Source organism: Lissotriton vulgaris, chromosome 6 (assembly GCF_964263255.1).
Source record: "Lissotriton vulgaris chromosome 6, aLisVul1.2, whole genome shotgun sequence".
NCBI lineage: Eukaryota > Metazoa > Chordata > Amphibia > Caudata > Salamandridae > Lissotriton > Lissotriton vulgaris.
In genome coordinates this window covers 753,754,438-753,775,554 of record NC_141694.1, presented here as the reverse complement: position 1 = coordinate 753,775,554, position 21,117 = coordinate 753,754,438, and the positions used below count along the sequence as shown (strand labels likewise).

Sequence of the window (21,117 nt, the reverse complement as noted above, 5' to 3'; positions counted from 1 at the left end):
CGGGTTCTAGCACATGTACAGGACGGAGTAGGCAAAGCTTGCATGCCAGGGAAGGGCCACTGTCTAGTGAGCCGTGGATATTGCAGTGCCAATAAGGCTGGAGCACGTGCACAGTGAGGAATTGGTGACCCCGTATACCAGGAAGAGCTCCAGTGGAAGGATTGCCATGTGCAGTGGGCCATAGACCTTGCGTGGAGAACAGCCAGCAACTCCGTATGCCAGTAGTGCCAGCCATGCAGGCATCTGCTGTGCCGATATGGATGGTACCCATGCACAGGACAGATATGATGACCCCATAAGCCAGAAGGCGGTCACCAGAACTAGCAAGAAGTGAAACCTAACTGGGAGCTTCACTAGAGGAGTGAGGCTGTTGTCGGATTCCACGCATCTACATCGGCATGCAGAACAAGTATTAGGAACTTTGCATCATCTTCTTTTCATCGAAGGACAAATTGAAAAATTTACCCTGCCAGGAGGAGCTCCGTGGAACCACTGGTTGCTGAGAGAGCACAAATGTGTGCGAGGAACTCTGGGATTGCCAAGTGCAGCCAATCTGGGCCGCATGCAATTAACTCATCTGAACCAGCCACTGCTGCTCTGGCACCCACAGAGGGGGGGGGGGGAAGCTTTGGGGGCGGTCAGGAACTCCTGAATTTGCTTGCTAGATAGTGCTTCGGCGCTGGAACACTTTTGGCTTTACAATAGAGTTGGAATGGACTCTTGAGACACTGACTAACAGCGAGGCTTACTATGGATGTTACCTATACTTGGGCCCATATCGTTCGGCACCCATGGAACTGTCCAAGGGAGTACCTCAGGGCTCATGTCTAAGTCCCAATCTGTTTAATATCTATATTGCTCCCTTGGCCAATGTCCTAGGGACCCATGGGTTAATTCCAATATCATATGCCGACGACACACAGCTGCTCTTCCCGTTCGACAAATTCACTTCTTCTGTACAGACTACCTTCTCTGGGGGAATGAGAGCTATTTCACAATGGATGAAGAGCAATCTCCTCCAATGTAATTTTGGGAAAACAGAGATTTTGCTCTTCGGTGAGGCCCCTCTATTGTGGTCGGCTGAGTGGTGGCCGACTGACTTTGGTGCCCCTACTGCTCCTAAAGCTTCCACTAAGAACGTAGGCGTCCGTCTGGACCAAGCCCTTACTTTTAAGGAGCACATCGCTCAGACAGTGGGCACCTGCTTCTATACTCTGGGCCTACTTTGTCGCGTCTTTCCTCTTCTTCAGGATTCAACTCGGAAGACTCTGACTCAGGCTCTTATATAAAGCCATCTGGACTACTGTAACGGTCTACTGATCTCTGCTAATGAGACCTCGATCAGTAGACTTCAGATGGTCCAAAACACGACGGCACAACTAGTTCTTAATATGCCTCCGAGGACAGCCTTGCGCCCTCTTCTTTTGCAACTTCATTGGCTATAGACCCTCAAGGTCTCTCCGTTCTAGCTCCCCCGAGTTAGGAGAGCAAAATGGGGGGGGGGGGGGGGGGGGGGGGGAAGCCCTTTCCTGCCTTGGCCCATGGTACTGGAATGAGCTTCCTTTACATTTAAGACAATGTTCTAATCATCTTCGGCGGTCTGTTGATTCGCAGAGCTGTTGATTACCTTCAGTTGTGGGCAGGGTGCTGTAAACCGCTGTCTGCTGATTTGACACCCGAAGTTTGCCGAGTGACAAAAGACATTGCGGTATGGCTCCCTGGGAGGCGGCAGGCTGATCGATTGCTGGGTGGTGATGCTCCTGAAGTGAGGTGCCCGCAGGCTGCTTTGGCGCTGCACATCGAGCCGGAGCTCCAACAGAATTGCGCGGCCTTCGCTGGGGCTGCGACGCTGCTGTGGTGTGGTGGCATGAGGCGCCGTGGAGGTGTGATGCCCCTGCTGGGTGTCCCATTCCTGGAGGCGCTGCCCTGAAGCCTCGGAGCGGGGCCTGTGGGGAAAGCAACAGAGATCATTTGCGGCCTGCGGCGGGAACTTGGATGGCCCAGGAGCAGGCTGGGGAGCATCCCGGTGAGCGACGCGTGCCGCCTCCCCTGGCGCCCTCTGGCGCAGCGCTTACTGATGGAGTGCTTGTGGCCTCCATAAACTTTATTTTAGAGCAGTGCTCAGATTTAAACAGCTCCTAGGGCTACCATGCCTTACAAAGCAACAGGGGGGATAGAGCACTGCCCATTTGGCTTACAAAGGGAGTGGAGAGTTGTCACGGGAAGAGATTATTGCCCATACTGCACTATATAGTGCCTAATAATCTAGCACCTCTGGCTGTGTGCCACCTCCATTCGGTGAGAACAAAGCTGTCCCAGGTGTGTCTGCGTCATTTTCCTCTCAGTGCCATAGACTACAACGTGGGCAGCACCGTCAGTATACCCTTATTTGCAATCTATCTGTGGCGGATACAAGCAAGCTGGGCAAGAGGCATCTCCTGGACACACTCCTGGTGCGCAAAACCGGTACTGACACAGAGTGCACTATCAACAAGATCTCAAGATCACGCACGGCGGCATTCTTGGTCTCACCATGGGGCGCACAGACAAGCAGCAGAGCAAACTACAGTTTGCCGCCAAGAAGCATACCAAAACATCCACTCCCACTGCATCAGACTCAGAGCTGGATCTACAGCATGGTACAACCACAAAGCTGGAGCGTATGATACTCAGCATGCACCAAAGTCTACAAACTATTGATGACAAGATTGACAATCTTAATCTCCGCATGGACACCATGGCTTCCAAAATAGACAAGCACGGCGCGCAGATTGCCGAAGCGGAGAAGCGCATCTCGACCACGGAGGACCGAATGGAGGAGGTGGGGACCTCCTCCATGTGCTGCTATGGAGAAAATATTAGAGGTTATCAAGGCTAAAAACGAGGGCATAGAAGCCCGGTCCCATAGAAATAACCTCTGTATAAATAGAACTATTCCCTGACTTCACCGTCACAGTACAACAAGCCAGTCGAGAGTTTCAATCTGTAAAGAAAAAACTGCAATCTCTTCAAATTCCTTATGCTATGCTCTTCCCTGCCCGCCTGCGGATACAACATGATGGGAAGGCGCGATTCTTCACTACGTCGAAGGAAGCGCTGCAATACACTCGACAGCTAGAACGGCAGGAAACACTACCTGAAAGGGGTGGAATCTCAGACTCTGACAGATGAGCATGTGAGCCAAAGTTAACTCTGACTCTGTTTCTGAATGTTCTACTACCTTTATTCCTTGATGGCAATCTACGTGTAGTTCTTTATCTGGCTTTGTGATATAGGTTTAATGCTTGAACTGTAACGATCCATATTTCAGTTATCACAGGTGCCTTGCTCTGTATGTTGCATTTAAAGTATACTGGCACAGCGGTCTGTTCAATAATGGACTCCACATCCATTGCTGTGTTAGCACTAGGTAGTTGCTGGTAATACTTTATAACTTGTGTTGGTTAGCCTTTTTTCCTTTAGCTCGACCCATCCTGCGATTGCGGGGGGCCAAGAGCTACTAGCGACCAATGAAATGGGCATTCCCCGAAAAGTTCTGTTTCTATGTTGGTGCCGTTTTGGCGCCCTTGTTGGGGTAATGTATTTCTTTATGTTTGACATGCTGTGCTTTGCGAAGTCACAACTGTTGTCTTTCTGTTCGGTTTACACTGGGATCTATTCGCGGTTAGGTTCAATGACCGCCGTGGGAGGGAGGGGTGGTTGGGGAAATCGGTTTCACTATAATGGCATTGTACAGAATACATCTATGGGTACTGCAATATATATCACATGTAGATTGAACTGTGTTGCAATTTTTACACCTCAGATTTTCCGGTCATGGTCGACCTAAAGCAGTCCAATATCTCTTGGATGAGTTGGAATGTCAGGGGGCTTAACAAAGCCAAAAAGGTACAACAGGTACTAGCTTATCTGGATAGGCACCATGTCCAGATCGCCCTGTTACAGGAGACATACCTTACGAAACAGGCAGTTTCGCACATTGCCACGAAATGAGCCGGGGTGAAGCTCGCTGCATCATATGCCCGGGGAGATATGATCTTAGTGAAAAAATGTTTTCCCTTTGTGCCCATTCATGTTGACGAGGACACAGACGGATGGTCCGAACACGGATGATCCCGCCTTTTTCGACGCCCTGTGGAGTAAACTCTACAATATATCTCCTGAGACGCTTATATGTGGCGGGGATTTTAATGCGTGCTAGATCCTAAGATGGACAAACTGACGGCGGCAGATCCCCCACCCCCCGTAGGACTACCAGTGCAGTGCATGATGGACTGGGGTCGCTCGGACTCGTCGAAATCTGGAGGCGGCAGCACCCACAGGCCAGAGAAGAGGCATGTCACTCGTATGCAAAACATTCCTGGTCACGCATTGATTACTGGCTGGCTACGCAAGATATTTGTCAATGGGTTACGCAGATACGACACTTGCCTAGAACCTTGTCCGATCACTCTCCAGTAGCTTTAGACATGACACTCCCCACCCACACTCCGCCTCTCTTTCGATGGCACCTACAAGCCTCTTCACTACTTGATCCAGTATTTACTGAGGGTATCCGTGAGGCTATAGCAGACTGCTTCTCGCTTAATACTGGTTCGGTCCAAACTATGGAAATGTTATGGGAGGCTTTTAAAGTGAACATTCAGAGGAAATGCATTGGCTTCCAGGACTTGGGTCTTAAAGTCACTACGTCGCACCATGGCAACACTGGAGCGGGAGCTGGGTGACCTGGTACGGCAATATAGTGTCCGACCCAGCTCAGGGAGAAAGTTCTAGAATACAATGAAACAGCTGAACAGGAAGTTAAACATCTCTCCTGTCGGGGTAAGGCACGGTATTATGGTGAGGGTGGCCGGCCGGGGAGGACACTTGCAGCCAGTATACTGGAACCGCACACCAGGGCACGCGTAGTTCAGGCGATCACAGCTGATGATAACACACACTATGACACAATAAATATCCTACAAGCGTTTGCAGAATATTACACTAAGATGTACGCTCAACGGCCCACGGCTAGCGTTGCAGAACTAGATCAGTATCTTGATGAGGTTGCCTTGGTGTGGCTATTGAGGGGGCAGCAGGACTTCCTAATGCACCCGCTCACTTTAGGTGAGATACGGGATGCCATAGCTGCCCTGCCTAACGGGAAAGCTGCCGGCACTGATAGGCTACCAGCCGAGTTCTATAAAGAATATGTTGAACAATTAGCCCTGTGCCTGCTTCAACTTTATGAGGAGGCATATGAAGCCCAGTGTCTGCCTCAGACCCTGCGTGAGGCGCGAATGGTTGCCCTTTTGAAACCGGATAAGCCACCCGATACATGCGACTCTTACCGCCCACTATCTCTCATAAATACTGATGTAAAATATTTAGCGAAAGTCCTGGCCACGAGAATTCTACTGCTCCTCCCAGTTATGGTACTCCCAGACCAGTCGAGATTTATTCCTACTCGTTCTACGTCCCATAATCTGCGCACCATTTTTGCGGTAATGCGTGTATTGAAGCCCACACTACCAGCGGTGGTGGTGTTGCTCGATGCTGCAAAAGCGCTTGACACGATCTCTTGGTCCTACATGACTGCAGTCCTCCATCGTATGGGTGTTCCATTTGTATTTACAAACTGGATTAAACTGTTGTACACTAGCCCAGAGGCGCGGGTCAGAATTAATGGGCAACTGTCGGAAAAGTTTCCCATCCATCGTGGCATGCGGCAGGGCTGCCCACTGTCACCACTGCTATTTGCGCTTGTGCTGGAGCCCTTAGCATGTATCCTGAGACAGCGCTATGCAGCTTCGGCATTGCGTTTTTTCCAATGTCCGCTTGCGGTATCCATGTATGCCGACGACATGGTGCTGTATGTTCGGGAACCGGCGCAATTTCTGGCGCCACTCATACGATAATACATTTGGTTTGAACACTTCTCAGGCCTGGGGATCAACTGGTCCAAGTCCACTATACTGACTCTCACTGATATCACCCAACAGTTTGACATGGAATACCCCGTAACGTGGTGTACGGATGCTGTTAAATATTTAGGAATATGGCTGCACAGGGACCAACAGACGGTCATACAAACTAATTTTGGCACCGCCATCACGAGGCCAGAAGAGCAGGTTACTCGTTGGATTAAATTGCCCCTATAATTTGCTGACCGCATAGCCTTAATGAAAATGGTAGTCCTTCCCCGATTTTTATATCTCTTTTTAAATATCCCGGTATGTCTAACAAGACACTCTTCGCTCACTCCTGATCACGCTAGCCTGGGGAGGAAAGAAACCTCGGCTCAAGTGGGAGACACTCACACTACCGTATGATCAGGGCGGGTTTGCGGAGTCAGACTTCCATCTTTACTATCTCGGTGCGCAGGCGCACTATGCCTACTACTGGCAACATGACCTGGCATATATCCCGCATGTGGCGGTGGAGGCGGGCGCTGTGCATCCCATGCCACTCAAGGCCATGATAGTGAATTCACACACGGTATATGAGAAAGGGGAATTTGACACAATACAGATTACGTCTAGAGCCTGGCAGGATCTAGGTCAGCGGGCACATAAACTACCGCTGTATGCCCCTAACATGCCACTGCTCCATCATTCCGGGATCTGTGTCACCTAGGAGACTGGTACACTGAAGACACTTGCAGAGATGGGATTATCCATCATGGCGGACGCATTCCCTGGAGGCCAATTTATAACCTTAGAAGGCTTGGTCGCCTGGGATGAGGCCTCCGCCATGCAGGTTTTTGCGCTCGCTTAATCCACATTTCTCTTCGGAGCCACCAACTCTTGATGCACTGCAACTCCTATACACTGCTAAATCCAGGACCAAACTAATCACCAAACTCTATAGGGCATCCCTACATGACATGATACCTGTGGGAGTAAATGCGTTGGATAAATGGAATGCTGTGCTGCCAGAACCGCTCTTTGAAGAGGACTGGCTTCATAGCTGCTGCCTGACGGGCCAACTGTCGGCGAATGGCAATCTACGATTGCTCCATTTTAAATACTTACCAGATGTATTATTCTCCTGAACAGCTATACAAATTCTGGCTCCTACAGACTGACGCATGTAAACGTTGTGGTGCACCTGGGGCTGGTTTTTATAATCTCGCCTGGGAATGTCCTAAAATACTTGAATACTGGGGCTCAGTTGTAAAAACTCTTCGCTTGATGATTGAAGAACCTCTCGACTGTGAACCGGGGCTGTGTTTGCTGGGGATTGGGGTTTGTTATGCCCAGATGTACAGAAACACTATGACCAGACTAGGATGGGGGACTATTATTTTATTCAACAGTGTTTTTTTCCTCTTCAGGGGAGTTTAAGGCTGGTGAAAGTTCCGCAGAAAGAAAAGAGGTGACAAAGGGGTTTTTAATATGGAGTGAAAAGGGGGGGGTGGGAGAGAGTTCTGACTGTTGGACTGTTCATACACCGACAAAGAAAGAGTCTTACAGTAACTTCAGAAGCGACAAGGTGTTCTTTTCTGTCTTTCTCTGTTCTTCGATACATCTGGTTGGAAGAGGTCTGTACCGGGCCGTTACCCTCAAAGAAGGACAAGGTGAGAGCACAATCAGTACCTGGGGATTCTTTCACAGGGTGAGCACACCATCACCGACACCTCCAAACATCAGTGTAGCCTACCAGGAAAGTCAGATCAGTGCTCGGGCAGGGGTGGCAACAGCATAGAGTAAAAGGGAGAAAAAGGAAGGGTTTTAGCCAGGTGCGTGTTCACAATCCTGACCTCCACCACCCCATAGTGAGAATACCCAAAAAATGAACTTGCCTAAGGCCACGACCCTCCTGGGCCGTGGCGTTTGGAGTCTTACCGCCCTCCTCCTCTTCCTGGGGTCGGCCTAACTCAGATGCGTTGCCACTAGGCGGTTCTTCTGTGGGGCTCTCCTTAATCCCGGCGTCTTCCTCCTCGTCTGTTCTCCTGCTCCTCTCTTTGGGTCCGTGGTCCTCTGGGTCCATGCTAAAGCCGCCTCGGGGACCGTGTCCGTCTCTTGTTTCCCCGCTGGCTGGCGCGTCACGGCCTCTTCTGGAAAGACTAGACCGCCGGCGTCCTTTTCCGGCTGTCTAGTCGCGGGCGCCATCTTGGGAGTCCCGCTCGCGAAGAGGGCGGGACTACAGGGCTAAAGTAAAATCTTCCAGTAAAAATTTGTGTCACTGGCACTGCTCATGGCTAAACGCAGGATCTCTATCTACTGAGAGAGTAGGGCAGCGCTTAAGACTAAACTGTGGCTGCAGGACTTAGCATACTGCCGTGACCAACTTACATGCTATGCAGAGGAGCTACCGTCAGCATCCAAACCCTGTGATATTTGGGGACCGCTCACATCTTACTTGCTGTCCCTAACAGACGTGTAGAATCCATACTGTATTTATACTGCCACTCTGTGCACCCTCGCCCTGCCAGCTAACACTTCTTTATTACCATGACTATAACTCTTGATACGCATGAAGTAATGCTTTGTGACAATGTGATTTTGTACTGTGATTCTCCAGGATATATACCATGTGCCAATGCCATGAATTTGGAATTATGAACTGTTCTATGCTGTAATTTAAAAAGCAAAATAAAACTTAAAAAAGACTACCCTTTTCTGTTTTTGATTTCAGCTGCACTTGCATATATCTATATTGCCCGTCTGAAGCGCAGAGATAATCTTTAGGGAGTCGATTCTGGCGCTTTACAAACACATAAATAAATACAAAATAAATAAAATGAATGTGGTGCCACTATCCCTAGAGCGAGGAGGGAGTTGGACACAGGGAACTGCCTACGAAACACTATAGTCCTGACCTCAGGGGGACCGTGTAGTTGTTAGTGAATGTCGTATTTCCTTTTGTGAGTAGCGGTAAAAATAAATACTTCTTTTACAATAAAAGTGAGTATTTGGCTGGACAATAACTTATTGCTGTTACTGCATGTATTTTAAGTTGTGAGCCCATGTCCACCCCCTGTATCCGCCTCCCCCACCTGAGGGAGCCTCTGACGGTTCAGACCACACTATTCCTAGGAGTCAAGTAGTCTCGAACCACACGTTTATAGAGAGTCAAGTGCTGAAGGGGTAATTGGCCCATTTGCTAAGGTCCATAGTAAGTTTGGCCTGCGACATCAGGGGTAAAAGATCTCAAACCCCACAGTGTGGCCCAGGAGCTCCTGCATGTCCCAGGGCCCTCTAGAAAGGTTTCTGACAGTGGGTCAGATTTAGTAGTTTACCACCCTTCTATTTAGTCTACTGTCCAAATTAAGCTCTCGAGAGTTGGGAATAGTTTTACCTGGAATATTTAGAAAATCAAACAATCCATACCACATCTTCCTCAACTCACCTGCTAAAGGATCACTTTTATGCTTGTCCCAGAAGTCTTCAAACTCCTTACGTACTTCTTCATCGATAATGACCCCAGTGGGCTGCTGGTTATTAACGACAATGAAGTTGGCTTTGAGTACAATCTCCAGATCGCAGCGCTTGTCAGGACAAAAGGGTTTCCACCTGTGCATCACCACACCATATACAGTCAAGTCATCACCTGAAACAAAACCAGTTGTAAGGAGCCAAACATTGATAAGCTTGTTTTCCTAGTGAAAGCAGAGCAATTTTCCCTAAAACATTCAACACGACTAAGAGGCCCCTCCTGTTCTACTCGGGGTTCACAACTGTTAACAGCAATTCTAGGTTTGCTTCAACAAGGACTCCAACTTGCTCTACAATTAATTAAGAAAAAAATCCCATCTTCTAGCCGTTGAAAAAACATAAGCTTGAGTTCCACCATAAAAAGGAAAACTATGGCCTATACCCAAACAAATACATTAAAGTTTTTATTAGCTGTCAGAGGTCAGTTGTCAGCATCTTATCTCATTTAAAAGAGGGGGTGGGAGGAGTAAAAGGCAAGTGTATAAGAAAAATCTGCAGAAGTTGAGAAAATGTGTGGGGCTACAGTGCTCAGACAACATAATAGGAGATAAACAGGCACATACAGTCTCTGTCAATAAAACATGTACATCAGGTTCTTTAAATCCCCAAGCCAGATAGGACACATGCTAGAAAACTCTGTTTGAGAGATTGTAGCAACCTTGGATCGTATGTTCACATTCTTTGGTCATGTCTCAGAGAGAATGCAGACTTTGTGCTGCTTTTTTTTGGCTGACCGGCATTCCGCCGTCTGCACTGCTTTGCCTAATTAAACGTTGCTTATCACTGGAGGGGTTTTGTCCTACGAGTCCTGGCTGGACAATATACGTTATATCAAAAAAGAGAGTGCCAGGGCTCGGGTTCAATTCACAACAGCTTATTTATTTAGCTGGTGTGTGCCTTCTTTTTGTGAATTCATGAAGGTATTGTATTTACATTTGTCGTTTTTTCAAGTTTTCAAAACGTATTTACATTTTGTACAAGCTACAGAGGATTAGACATTCCTTTTACTGTGGAAACAATACATACAAATTTCATACATTGCGATACTTTCTGTATTTTCTGACAAAACACATAGAAAACATTCATATATAGTTACATTTTCACTATTTCAAGTAGAAAACAAACATTAAATTTGTGTACCTTTTCTCACGATGTTGTTGGCTGTGATTTTCAAAAGCGGGGCATCAAATTATCCTTGGTTTTCACCATTGCTTGTTATGTGTATTTCAAATCACTCGTGGGTTGAAGTGACCGTTTGTGGAAATCTTTTGGAGTTCCTCGGTGTTTTGTGTGTAGCGCGGTGAGGGACTCGAACACTGCTACACTCTCTTTCGTTTAGGCCGTCTTTTCCTTGACCGGTTGGGAGTTCTTTGTCTGTGGTTCTCTAAAGCATTTCTCGAGTCTCCATGGGGCCGCGTAACTGTCACTCCTTACGCTGCTGTTCGAGTCAGACAACCGGAAATCTGACTCGAACAGCAGCGTAAGGAGTGACAGTTACGCGGCCCCATGGAGACTCGAGAAATGCTTTAGAGAACCACAGACAAAGAACTCCCAACCGGTCAAGGAAAAGACGGCCTAAACGAAAGAGAGTGTAGCAGTGTTCGAGTCCCTCACCGCGCTACACACAAAACGCAAACACCGAGGAACTCCAAAAGATTTCCACAAACGGTCACTTCAACCCACGAGTGATTTGAAATACACATAACAAGCAATGGTGAAAACCAAGGATAATTTGATGCCCCGCTTTTGAAAATCACAGCCAACAACATCGTGAGAAAAGGTACACAGCTCAGCCCTGAGGAAGAACCCTATTAACTAAACGAAGGGTTTGGAAATGCGTCGGCTGTTCGGCTGTTTCAAAGAGGCGGCTGTTCGGCTGTTTCAAAGAGGCAACCCAAATGTTAGGGGTTAGCACACGAGCATAGGGCGATGCAATCAAAGTCATATTGCCCAATGTGTTTGGTCCATTTAACAATGTTTGCTTGATCATAAGGACCAGTACCTGAATAATTTTAGGTGTACAAAATTTAACGTTTGTTTTCTACTTGAAATAGTGAAAATGTAACTATATATGAATGTTTTCTATTTGTTTTGTCAGAAAATACAGAAAGTATCGCAATGTATGAAATTTGTATGTATTGTTTCCACAGTAAAAGGAATGTCTAATCCTCTGTAGCTTGTACAAAATGTAAATACGTTTTGAAAACTTGAAAAAACGACAAATGTAAATACAATACCTTCATGAATTCACAAAAAGAAGGCAAACACCAGCTAAATAAATAAGCTGTTGTGAATTGAACCCGAGCCCTGGCACTCTCCTTTTTGATATAATTAAACGTTGCAGCAGTTGAAGGTGACAAAATGCCTGGGTTTGGGAGGGGGAGGGATCCGTGGTAGATGTGGCACCCCGTGAATAAAAAAAAAAAATTTCAAACGTGGCTCAGGATGGATTAGGGACAAGAAAGCGCACCACTGAAACATGCAGTAATCTGGAAGTAAGAAATTCCTGGCAAGTCTGACTCAGCCTTCCATCCTTCTGAAGCAGGTAAATGGAGTATAAATAAATGGCTAAAGGTAATATGCGTCATTTACAGTGCTTTTACACAGCAGAAGTGTAGTATGAAGTGCTATATATATATATATATATATATATATATATATATATATATATATATATATATAATACAACGTAATATTAGCATTCAACCACAACCACTTATCTCAGAGTTATGCCATCTGGATAGCTCAGTGAGTTGAAAGCTGGTCACAAGTGTTTTTTTTTAATATCAAATTAACAAAAAGGAAAAAGAGATACATCAGGTGAGGTGGTAATTCACATTAGACGAATCAAACATCGAAGATGCAGAATGGAGGAAAACAATATATGATACATGGGATCACGGGGACTCATGTGCTTCCGCTACCATTTGTCTCGACAGTGGCGTGCAAATCTCACCACGATGGCTGTTCCTTGCCCCCCCCCAGACCTTTCCCCATTTTTCCGGACAGCCCCTGGCCACATACACAGACTTCTCTCTATACATGCACCAATCCAAGTCCTCAGCCCATTTAGAAACCCGGGGTGGTTGGCTGGCTCCCCACAGCTGTAATATTACGTTTAGCTATCATACATGCCAATGTCACCCATTGCTTACAATACACATTCAGGTCCGTGGTTTCCCACATGTTTAGTATGCAACTCGGGCCTCTGGTCGTATCTCCTCCTCCAAGGCCTCGCTCATCTCCTCGTGAAGATTTGTCCAGTATTTCTGTACTTCCACGCAAAGCCACAGAATATGCATGAAGGTGCCTAGCTCTCCACACCTCCTCCGGCACTCTCCACTCACCGCTAGCGCCATACGCACCAATTTAGGCCCTGTAATATACGACCTATGCAAGATCTTTAATTGCACCAGTCTGAGTCTCATCTGATTCGCCACCACCCGCGGGGAAGAAAGCGCTTCCGTCCAGTCTTTATCATCTAGCTCTATTCCATCAGCACTCTACTGCGTTCTGACAAGTCCCAGGGGGCTCTCCATATGGTTAATAAGCTTTTTATATATTAAGGAGATCGTTTTCTCAGGGAGGTGGCCATCTAACACTCTGTCTTCAAGAGGATAGGCCTCCGGAAGCGTGGCATCTCTAGGTATGGGAGTGTGGAGGGCGTGCCTAATCTGGAGGTATCGATAAAGCTTATTATTATGTAGACTGTACTGTTGCCTAAGGGATTCGAAGTTGTGCATCCTGTCCGCTCCCCACACATCCTTAATCTGAGAGATTCCAATGAGATCCCATTTGTCAAATCCCTTGGATTTCCACAAGCTCCCAAGTTTCTCGGAGTTCCAGAGGGGGTGGCCAAGGTCAGTTTACCCTCCCAAGCAAGATGTTTATTAGCCGCATGCCACCCGTGGACTGACTGCGTGTGCCGTTGGGCCCATCGGCGGGAACTGCCCTGGCTTGGCATAGAGCGCCCTTGTGATATCTCTGCCCGGCGCCTGCCCACAATCCATGGCATACCCTGGGTCTCCAGGGGGCCCGTACACAATATGGTTCACCGCTGCCAGCTGTGAAGCCCAGTAGTACTTTCTTAGATCTGGCAGGCCAATCCAGCGATCGTACCATGGGAGAGTGAGCTTGGTGAATGCTATTCGGGGTCTTCCGTCCCTGAGAGCTTCCTCTGAAGGGCTTCTACCTCTTTAAAATAGGACAAAGGCACCGGGTCTACCGAGTTCTGAAGCAAGTACAAAAATCGCGAAAGTGCCATCATCTTAAACAGCACCACCCTAGCCAGCAGGGATAGCGGAAGAGCCTTCCAGCGCTCCACATCCCTTCTGAACCGGTTCAAAGGAGGACCAAGATTGTTGGCGTAGCGCAGTTTCGGGTCAAGTGTTACGTAAATAACAAGGTATTTGAACCCAACTGGTTCTATCTGTATCGGGCATGACTGCGGGATTACCGGTGCCTCGCCCGCAAGGACTAATAATAATAATAATAATAATAATACAGATGCTTGTAGAGCGCGAACAGCTACCTCTGGTGAGGTGTCCCGGCGCTAGCGAGTCCTACAGCAAAGAGCGAGTAGCCAGGAGGAAGTTCAGGATTATTGCATAAAAAGCCAAGTTTTTAGGAGCTTCCTAAAGCTAGCTTCTGTCGTGGCAGATTGGATAGCAGGGGGCAAGGTATTCCAAAGTTTCGCCGTGCCGGCCGAGAAGGACCTGCCTCCAAGTCTAGCTTTCCTCATGCGCGGAATAGTTAGCTTGAGCATGGAGTTTGAACGCAGCTCTCGCTTTTGGTGGTAACGGGGAAGTCGAAGTTTTAGATAGTTGGGGCACGTGCCTTTTAGCGCTCTAAACGCCAAGGTAAGCACCTTGAACTTAATTCTGCTTGCCACTGGCAGCCAATGTAGCTCGTGCAGATGCGGAGAGATATGATGCCTGAAAGGGACACGTTTTATCAATCTCGCAGCCGCATTCTGCACGATCTGTAAGCGTTGCACCACATATTTGGGCAGACCAAGGTAGAGGCCATTTGAGTAGTCTAGTCGAGATGTAATTGTTGCATGAACAACCGTTTTTCGACACTCGACTGGTAGCAGAGGCAGAAATTTTCGCAAATTTCAGAGTTTGTGTAGGCAACCAGCGGTAAGCTGTTGTATATGCGGCAGGAAGGAAAGATTCTCATCCCATCTTACTCCTAGATTTTTTGCATGGGTTCCGGGAGATGGGGCAGGGCCCATTTCCGGCGGCCACCACAGGTCTGGAGGGGGATGTTTGAGATTTCCAAAGAATAACACCTCCGTTTTGCTAGCATTCATTTTGAGTTTATTTGTGTTCATCCATTTGGCCACGTCTCGAAGACAGCCCCTGATTTTACTAAAAGCTGCCTCTGACGTGTCTGTATAGGGAAAGACCAATTGAGTGTCATCCGCATATGATAGTGCCTTGACCCCCCTATTTAGCAATCAAGGTGAAAAGTGGGGCCAAATAGACATTGAACAGCAGAGGGCTGAGTGCCGACCCCTGTGGGACACCACACCAGAGGTTTTTAGGTCCAGAAGAGAAGGAGCCCAGCGCCACTTTCTGGGACCGATCTGTGAGGTAAGAGTGTAGCCAACTAAGTGCCTTGTTTCCTAGGCCTATGTCCTTAAGCCGAATCAGCAGTCTGCTATGATCTACCGTATCAAAAGCAGCAGATAGATCCAGGAGCACCAGCATAGCTGATGCCCCTGAATCTAAGGACCACCTGATTGACTCGGCAACCTCAATGAGGGCCGTCTCGGTACTAAAGCCGGCCCTAAAGCCAGACTGAGTTTCATGTAAGGCGCCGCTTTCTTCAATGAAGCTGTTAAGCTGCCGTTGGATCAGTTTTCAGTTTTTCGAGCATTTTTCCAGGGGCTGCTAGAAGGGAAATGGGTCGGAGATTGCTCAGATCATCCGGCGCGCCATGGGTTTTTTTTTTCAACGGGAGGAGAGTGGCCTGTTTCCAGCAGTCCGGAAACGTGCCCGATTCAATGGACGTGTTCCATATATGTAAAAGGGGAACTGCGATTGCGTCCGACATTAATTTCCACAGTTTAGGTGGGCATGGATCATCAGGTGACCCGGATTTACATTTTTGTATTTCTTTCAATGCCTCAGAGAGGGTGATAGGATGAAATTGATTTAAGGAGGTAGCGGGTGGCTCAGTAACTCCCAACTCATTCATAAATGTCGGCTCGGAGTCCGTAAAAGTATCATACACTTTTAATATTTTGGTGTCAAAGAAGTCAGAAATGGTTTCACAGAGTCTTACGGATGGGATGATTTCAGTCTCAATGGCTCTGGGTTTGAAGAAAGATTAAACAATCTTAAAAACTTCTTTACTTGATTGTTCCGCCTGCTGGATGGAGGTCGCAAAGAAGATTTTTTTGGCTTTTTTTATGGATAGATGTAAGGCATGGAGGGCTTTTTTATAGCTGGTTTTGGCTGATTCGCAATAATTTGCTCGCCAAAGGCGCTCCAGCTTTTTGCATTTACTTTTTTCGGCCATCAGCTCAGGGGAGAACCACGGTGCAGAGGGCGATTCTCTGCGCGACGTTGCGATTCTGGCCGGAGCGATAGAATCCACTACGTTGCCAATCCACGAGTTCAGTGATGCAGCATCGGAGTTTACATCCGAGGTAAGAGGTAAGGGGTTTACTGAAAGCGCCGGGCATAGGGTGTCCGCTGATAAATTGTCCCATTTTCTCCGCACATAGGAGCGTTTCCCTGTGATCTGAGACTGAGAGGAGAGTGAGATTGACATAGTGATTAAGAAGTAATCGGTCCAGAGCAGTGGTATCGGAGATTTGGCTTTTGTGTTCAGTATGTTGGAAAAGAAAAGGTCCAGCATGTGCCCCGGTACTAAGAGTACCGATTTCGACCAATTTATGGCGAATCCGGAGTACCTACCAAATATGGCTAGTATATCCAGAAAACAGATCAAAGACTCCCTGGGGTTGGTAAGATAAAGTAGGATATTGTCGGCGTACAGTGAAATTTTATCCTCCCACTCCGGTGTCCACCGCAAGCCTCGTATTGACAGATCCCACCGGACCCATGCAGCCACAGGTTCGTGTACAAGAGCGAAGAGAAGCTGTGACAAAGTACACCCATGTCTCGTGCCCCTCCCCAATGGAAAATCAGCCGACTTACAATTGTTCACAACCATCCTAGCTAAGGGATTAGCGTATAATAAACGCATCCAACCAATGAACTCCGGACCAAAACCCAACTTTGCCAACACCGCAAATAAGTAGGACCACTCGACCCTATTGAACGCCATGGTGGCATCCAAGGAAACCAGGACAGCCGGATCATGTACTTTCGGAGAACTACACAGGATTCCATGCAGCCTCCGCAGATTGAGAGCCATGTTCCGGCGTGGCATGAAACCAGATTGATCGGGGTGTACGAAAGTTGTGATCCCTTTAACCAACCTGGTGGAGAGCAGTTTCGCCAGGATTTTAGGCTCAGCATTAAGCAGCGAAATGGGTCTGTAAGAGGAACAAAGCGTCTTAGGTTTGCCTGCCTTACGGATCACCGTGATATTAGCCACTCGCTGGTCATATGGGAGTCTTCCCACCTCTCTGCTTTCTACCAACATGGCTCGGATGTACGGAGCAAGCTTATGGGCCTTCAATTTGTACCGTTCTAACGGTATTTCATTGGGGCCAGTCGCCTTACTGGATTTTACCCCTCTAATCGCCTGTGAGACTTCTTCGTCCGTAAAGGGGGAATCTAAATATCCTCTATTATCCTCAGACAACTCAGGCATTCAGATAGCACTAATCACCTCACCACTCTCCTCCTCCCTATATTCACCAACCGAGGTATATACCTCTCTATAATAATCAGAGAACTCATCAGCCACTGCCTTGGATCTGTGACCCTACCTGCATCTATTACCTGCAGTTCAGGTACCAACCTCGAAGCCCGTTCCCCTCTTTCAAGCCATGCAATCAGTTTACCAGCCTTGACACCGTGTTCGTATATCCGACTTCGGATGGCAATATTCTGGACAATCGCCCTATCTCTAGCTAGGCTTTTATATTCATCCTGTCGTAACTTCAGAAGATGCAGGTCTTCTGGAGTGGCAGGTCTCGCCGCCCTCTCCTCCAACCTAATCACATCTGCCTCCGCCTCGACCACCTCAGCCTGATGCTTCCTTTTCTTACCGGCCACCAAAGACAGGACCTCCCCCCTTATCACAGTCTTATATGCTTCCCACAATGACTTTGCGGCGTCGACAGTACCTACGTTTTCCCGGAAGTATCTATCCGACATCATAACTATCTCTTTTTTGGTAGCAGGGTCCTTTAAGTGCCACACATTGATAGGGGCTACTCTGCCCACTTCCGGCTACCCAAGTTCTACATACAACCACATTGGAGACTGATCTGAAATACCTCTACTAGGATAGCGCGCTTCCCTAACTGTGGCTGCCATGGGCGCTGGTATCAACACATAGTCTAATCTGGACATACTGTGGTGTGGGGCGGATACATGCGTGAACTGTGCCTGCGTCGGGTTTCGTACCTGACAACTATCTACGAGCCCCACCATCTCAAGAAAGTCTGGGAGCCACTTCTGTGACGGCCTGAGTACACTCGCCGGGTGTCGATCAATCTCTCCGTCAGGTACTGCATTAAAGTCACCCCCTAGCACCAACAGGACCAGGGGCAGGGTAAGGAAGACTGCACCCAGATCCCGGAACGTGTCAGTCTGGAGGTCAGGTGGTACATATATCGACAAAAAGGTCACTGTCCTCCCCCCCCATTGTCCCGAGACTTCGACATAGCAACCCCTCTGATCAGACCACGTCGCCTGGACTGCCAAGGGAAAGGTGTTTTTCATCAAGATACCGACACCCCTGGACCCCGTGGTAAACCCAGCATGTGCCACCAATGTATACCCTCCTTTATGAAGAGCCATGCAGCGATTGCCAATGAGATGTGTTTCCTGTAACAGTACTACATCCGGGGAGTGTCTTCTAACAAGCTGGTTTACCATCCCTCTCTTAATCCTGTCACCCAGACCATTCACATTCCAACTCAGCACCTTTATCCCAGATCCCTGGATAGCATACAACATTTGACCTATCCAAGCGTCTTAAAGCTGCAACCCCACCACCTGATGCATAAAGAAAAAAAACTTTTAAAAAATAACATATGACCTTTGAACAGTATGGAATTAGTCCTACTGTGGCTTTGCCACCTGGTGCAGAAAGGAAAAAAAATTCTAAGAGAAACCAAACAATGCAAATATTACTACAATCAAGAAAAACTCAAAACCAACCCATTCTGCCCATGCCAAAATCCACCCCCCCCTCCCTGCACCCCTGCTTACGGCAATAGCCCATCCCCAACTCGCAGGGTGCCTGTCGCCCAATCTTCCCCCAACTAATTAACTAAAGGTAGTAACGAGGCAGAAACCATTACTCCGCCCCCATCCCCCACCTCCAAAGTAACATCTTGCGCCTTGAACCTATGCACAGCCCTAATTAAATCTACCATGATAAGGAAGAAACGGTTGTTAGATCGCCCCAACAATTAGAGTCTCTCCTGCAGTGCACACAACCCCACTGCTCCCAGCTTTATGCTGCGATCTCTCCTCCCCGTCTCCGAGTTCTTGTCCCTCGGACCCAACCGCAGGTCTACCATCGATCCAGTCCGACGCCACTTCCGGATTATCGAAGAACCAGGCCTTCCCCTCAACCTCTACTCGCAGTCCAGCCGGGTACATCATTCCAACTCGCAGTCCCTTGTCCCGAAGCTTCTTTTTCACTGGGAGGAAACTTTGTCTTAATCTCTGCACTGTCTGGGTGAAGTCCGGGAAGAAAGAGAGAGTTGTGTTTTCGTACTGCAGTGGGGTCCCCGTCCGCGCCGCCTGCAGGATAGCATCTCGATCATGGAAATTAAGCACTCTAACGATCATCGGGCGTGGGGGAGCACTGGGTCTAGGTCTTCCCCTCGGCACCCTGTGGACCCTCTCGATAGTAAAAAGTTACTGAGACCCTTCGGCTTGAGATGGTTGAGGATGATATCTTCTACAAACAAGTCTGGTGCAGGACCTTCTGACCTCTCAGGAATTCAGAGAATGCGCACATTATTGCGACAGGATATCCCTTCATAATCATCGAGCTTCAGGTCTGCGGCGTCTCGAGAGGCTTTGAGGGCACGTACTTCCTGTTGCAGGTCCGCCACGTCGTCCACCAAACTAGCAGTCTTGATGCCGAGCGACTTAACTTTCTCGCTAGCCTTAGTGAGGTCAGCACGTATCAAGTTAACCTTGATCGTAACCGCATCCAGTTTATTGTCCATGGACTCCATCTTTCCCCCCTAGGGAAGACTGGACCTCATTTATTGCAGCCATGAGATCTGTCAGTGTTGGCTCAGTGAGGGCTCCAAGTGCGTCTCTCCCTGATGACTGGGTCTTCCTAGCTTCCACCGGGGATCCTTAGGGCAACGTGTAGCGATCCAACTTGTTTGACTGCACTTGTCTCGCCCCCTTCAAGGTCCTGGTCATGGTCTTGTCGGAATCCAGCTTTGTCGCCATCTTTGCGCGCACCACCCACCCGAGGTATGTTGCTGACTGTGACTGAGCACCTCAGATCGGGGGTCAGCAGTCATCCGTCGTGTCTTAACATGTATTGAAGACCCTTGCACACGTGGATTCCTCAGTTAGCGAACCCCGCCCCCTCAGGTATACAAAAATGTGGGGCCACCACAAAATGTCTCACCAGACGTCTGTATCCCCCTCCGTCCCGGATGAACGTGCTCTACGCGGTGGGAGATGCAGGCCGCCACCTCCTCAGAACCACATTCATAGGCCAACCACTGGGACAGCCCCAGTTGGTGCCCCTCGCTGCCAGCACCATAGCAGTGCCCCTGGGTCACATACAGCCCGCCAGTGCTCTCAGCCACCAGCCACAGTCCGCAGATAGTTCCGATCGTTGCCTCCCCCTGCCAGCTGTTCAGTGCACCAATGCTGCCTCACCAAGCAGTCCTCTAGACCTTTATGTTTTGTCAGGCACCGATCTGTGTTTCACTGAGTGCTCGCCTCTTATTAATGCCCACGGTGCGGTCCTGGCGCCCACCCAGTATATCATGGGGCTCCACGCCCAGCCCCCCTCTTCAATTTGCGGTCCCTCTGCCTCGGGGGCACCGTGCCGTCCAATGTAACTCCCTGGGGCTCGGCAGCCGCGGTGCGGCGCTTACCGCAACTTCTCCCCCCAACTGGCGGCACCGCTGCCTCCTCGCCCCTCCGGGCTGCATTGATGTTGCAATCGCTGCTAATATGTGCAGCAGAGAGACTCTCGTCAGCATTAGGGCCGCAGCGGTGTCAGACGAAGTCCGCACGGTGAGAGGGGCCAGACCGGTGACTTCCGGTTCCCGCCCGTTGTTGTTGCACTCGCGGCCGGGGACGAGACTCACCCCAGGTCCCGGCTTGGCAGGTAGCAGGCTGCGATCTAGAAGACGGTAGTTCTCAGCAGCCTGACGTCGGATCTTGCCGGGGATCGCTGCGACGGGCGTCGCTTTCATTCAGCGCCAGGATTTCGGGCTCAGGGCGCAGAATAGTAGGCAGGATGGTGCCGGAGGCGGCTGGGGTCTTGGGAGCCGAGAGCTCACGCCGCCATCTTGGTCACACGCGTGGCTCCTCCTCCTGGTCACAAGTTT

At 48.8% G+C, this 21,117-nt stretch overlaps 1 protein-coding gene across 1 annotated transcript in view; it reads right to left on the bottom strand.

Moving 5' to 3' along the window:
• MCM9 (minichromosome maintenance 9 homologous recombination repair factor) overlaps nt 1-21,117 on the bottom strand; it is a 441,313-nt gene that overhangs the window by 319,498 nt on the left and 100,698 nt on the right. Inside the window, exon 5 of the mRNA XM_086926735.1 lies at nt 9,337-9,537. Within this exon, the coding sequence (XP_086782861.1) occupies nt 9,337-9,537 (201 nt within the window). The remainder of the gene's footprint in view (nt 1-9,336; nt 9,538-21,117) is intronic.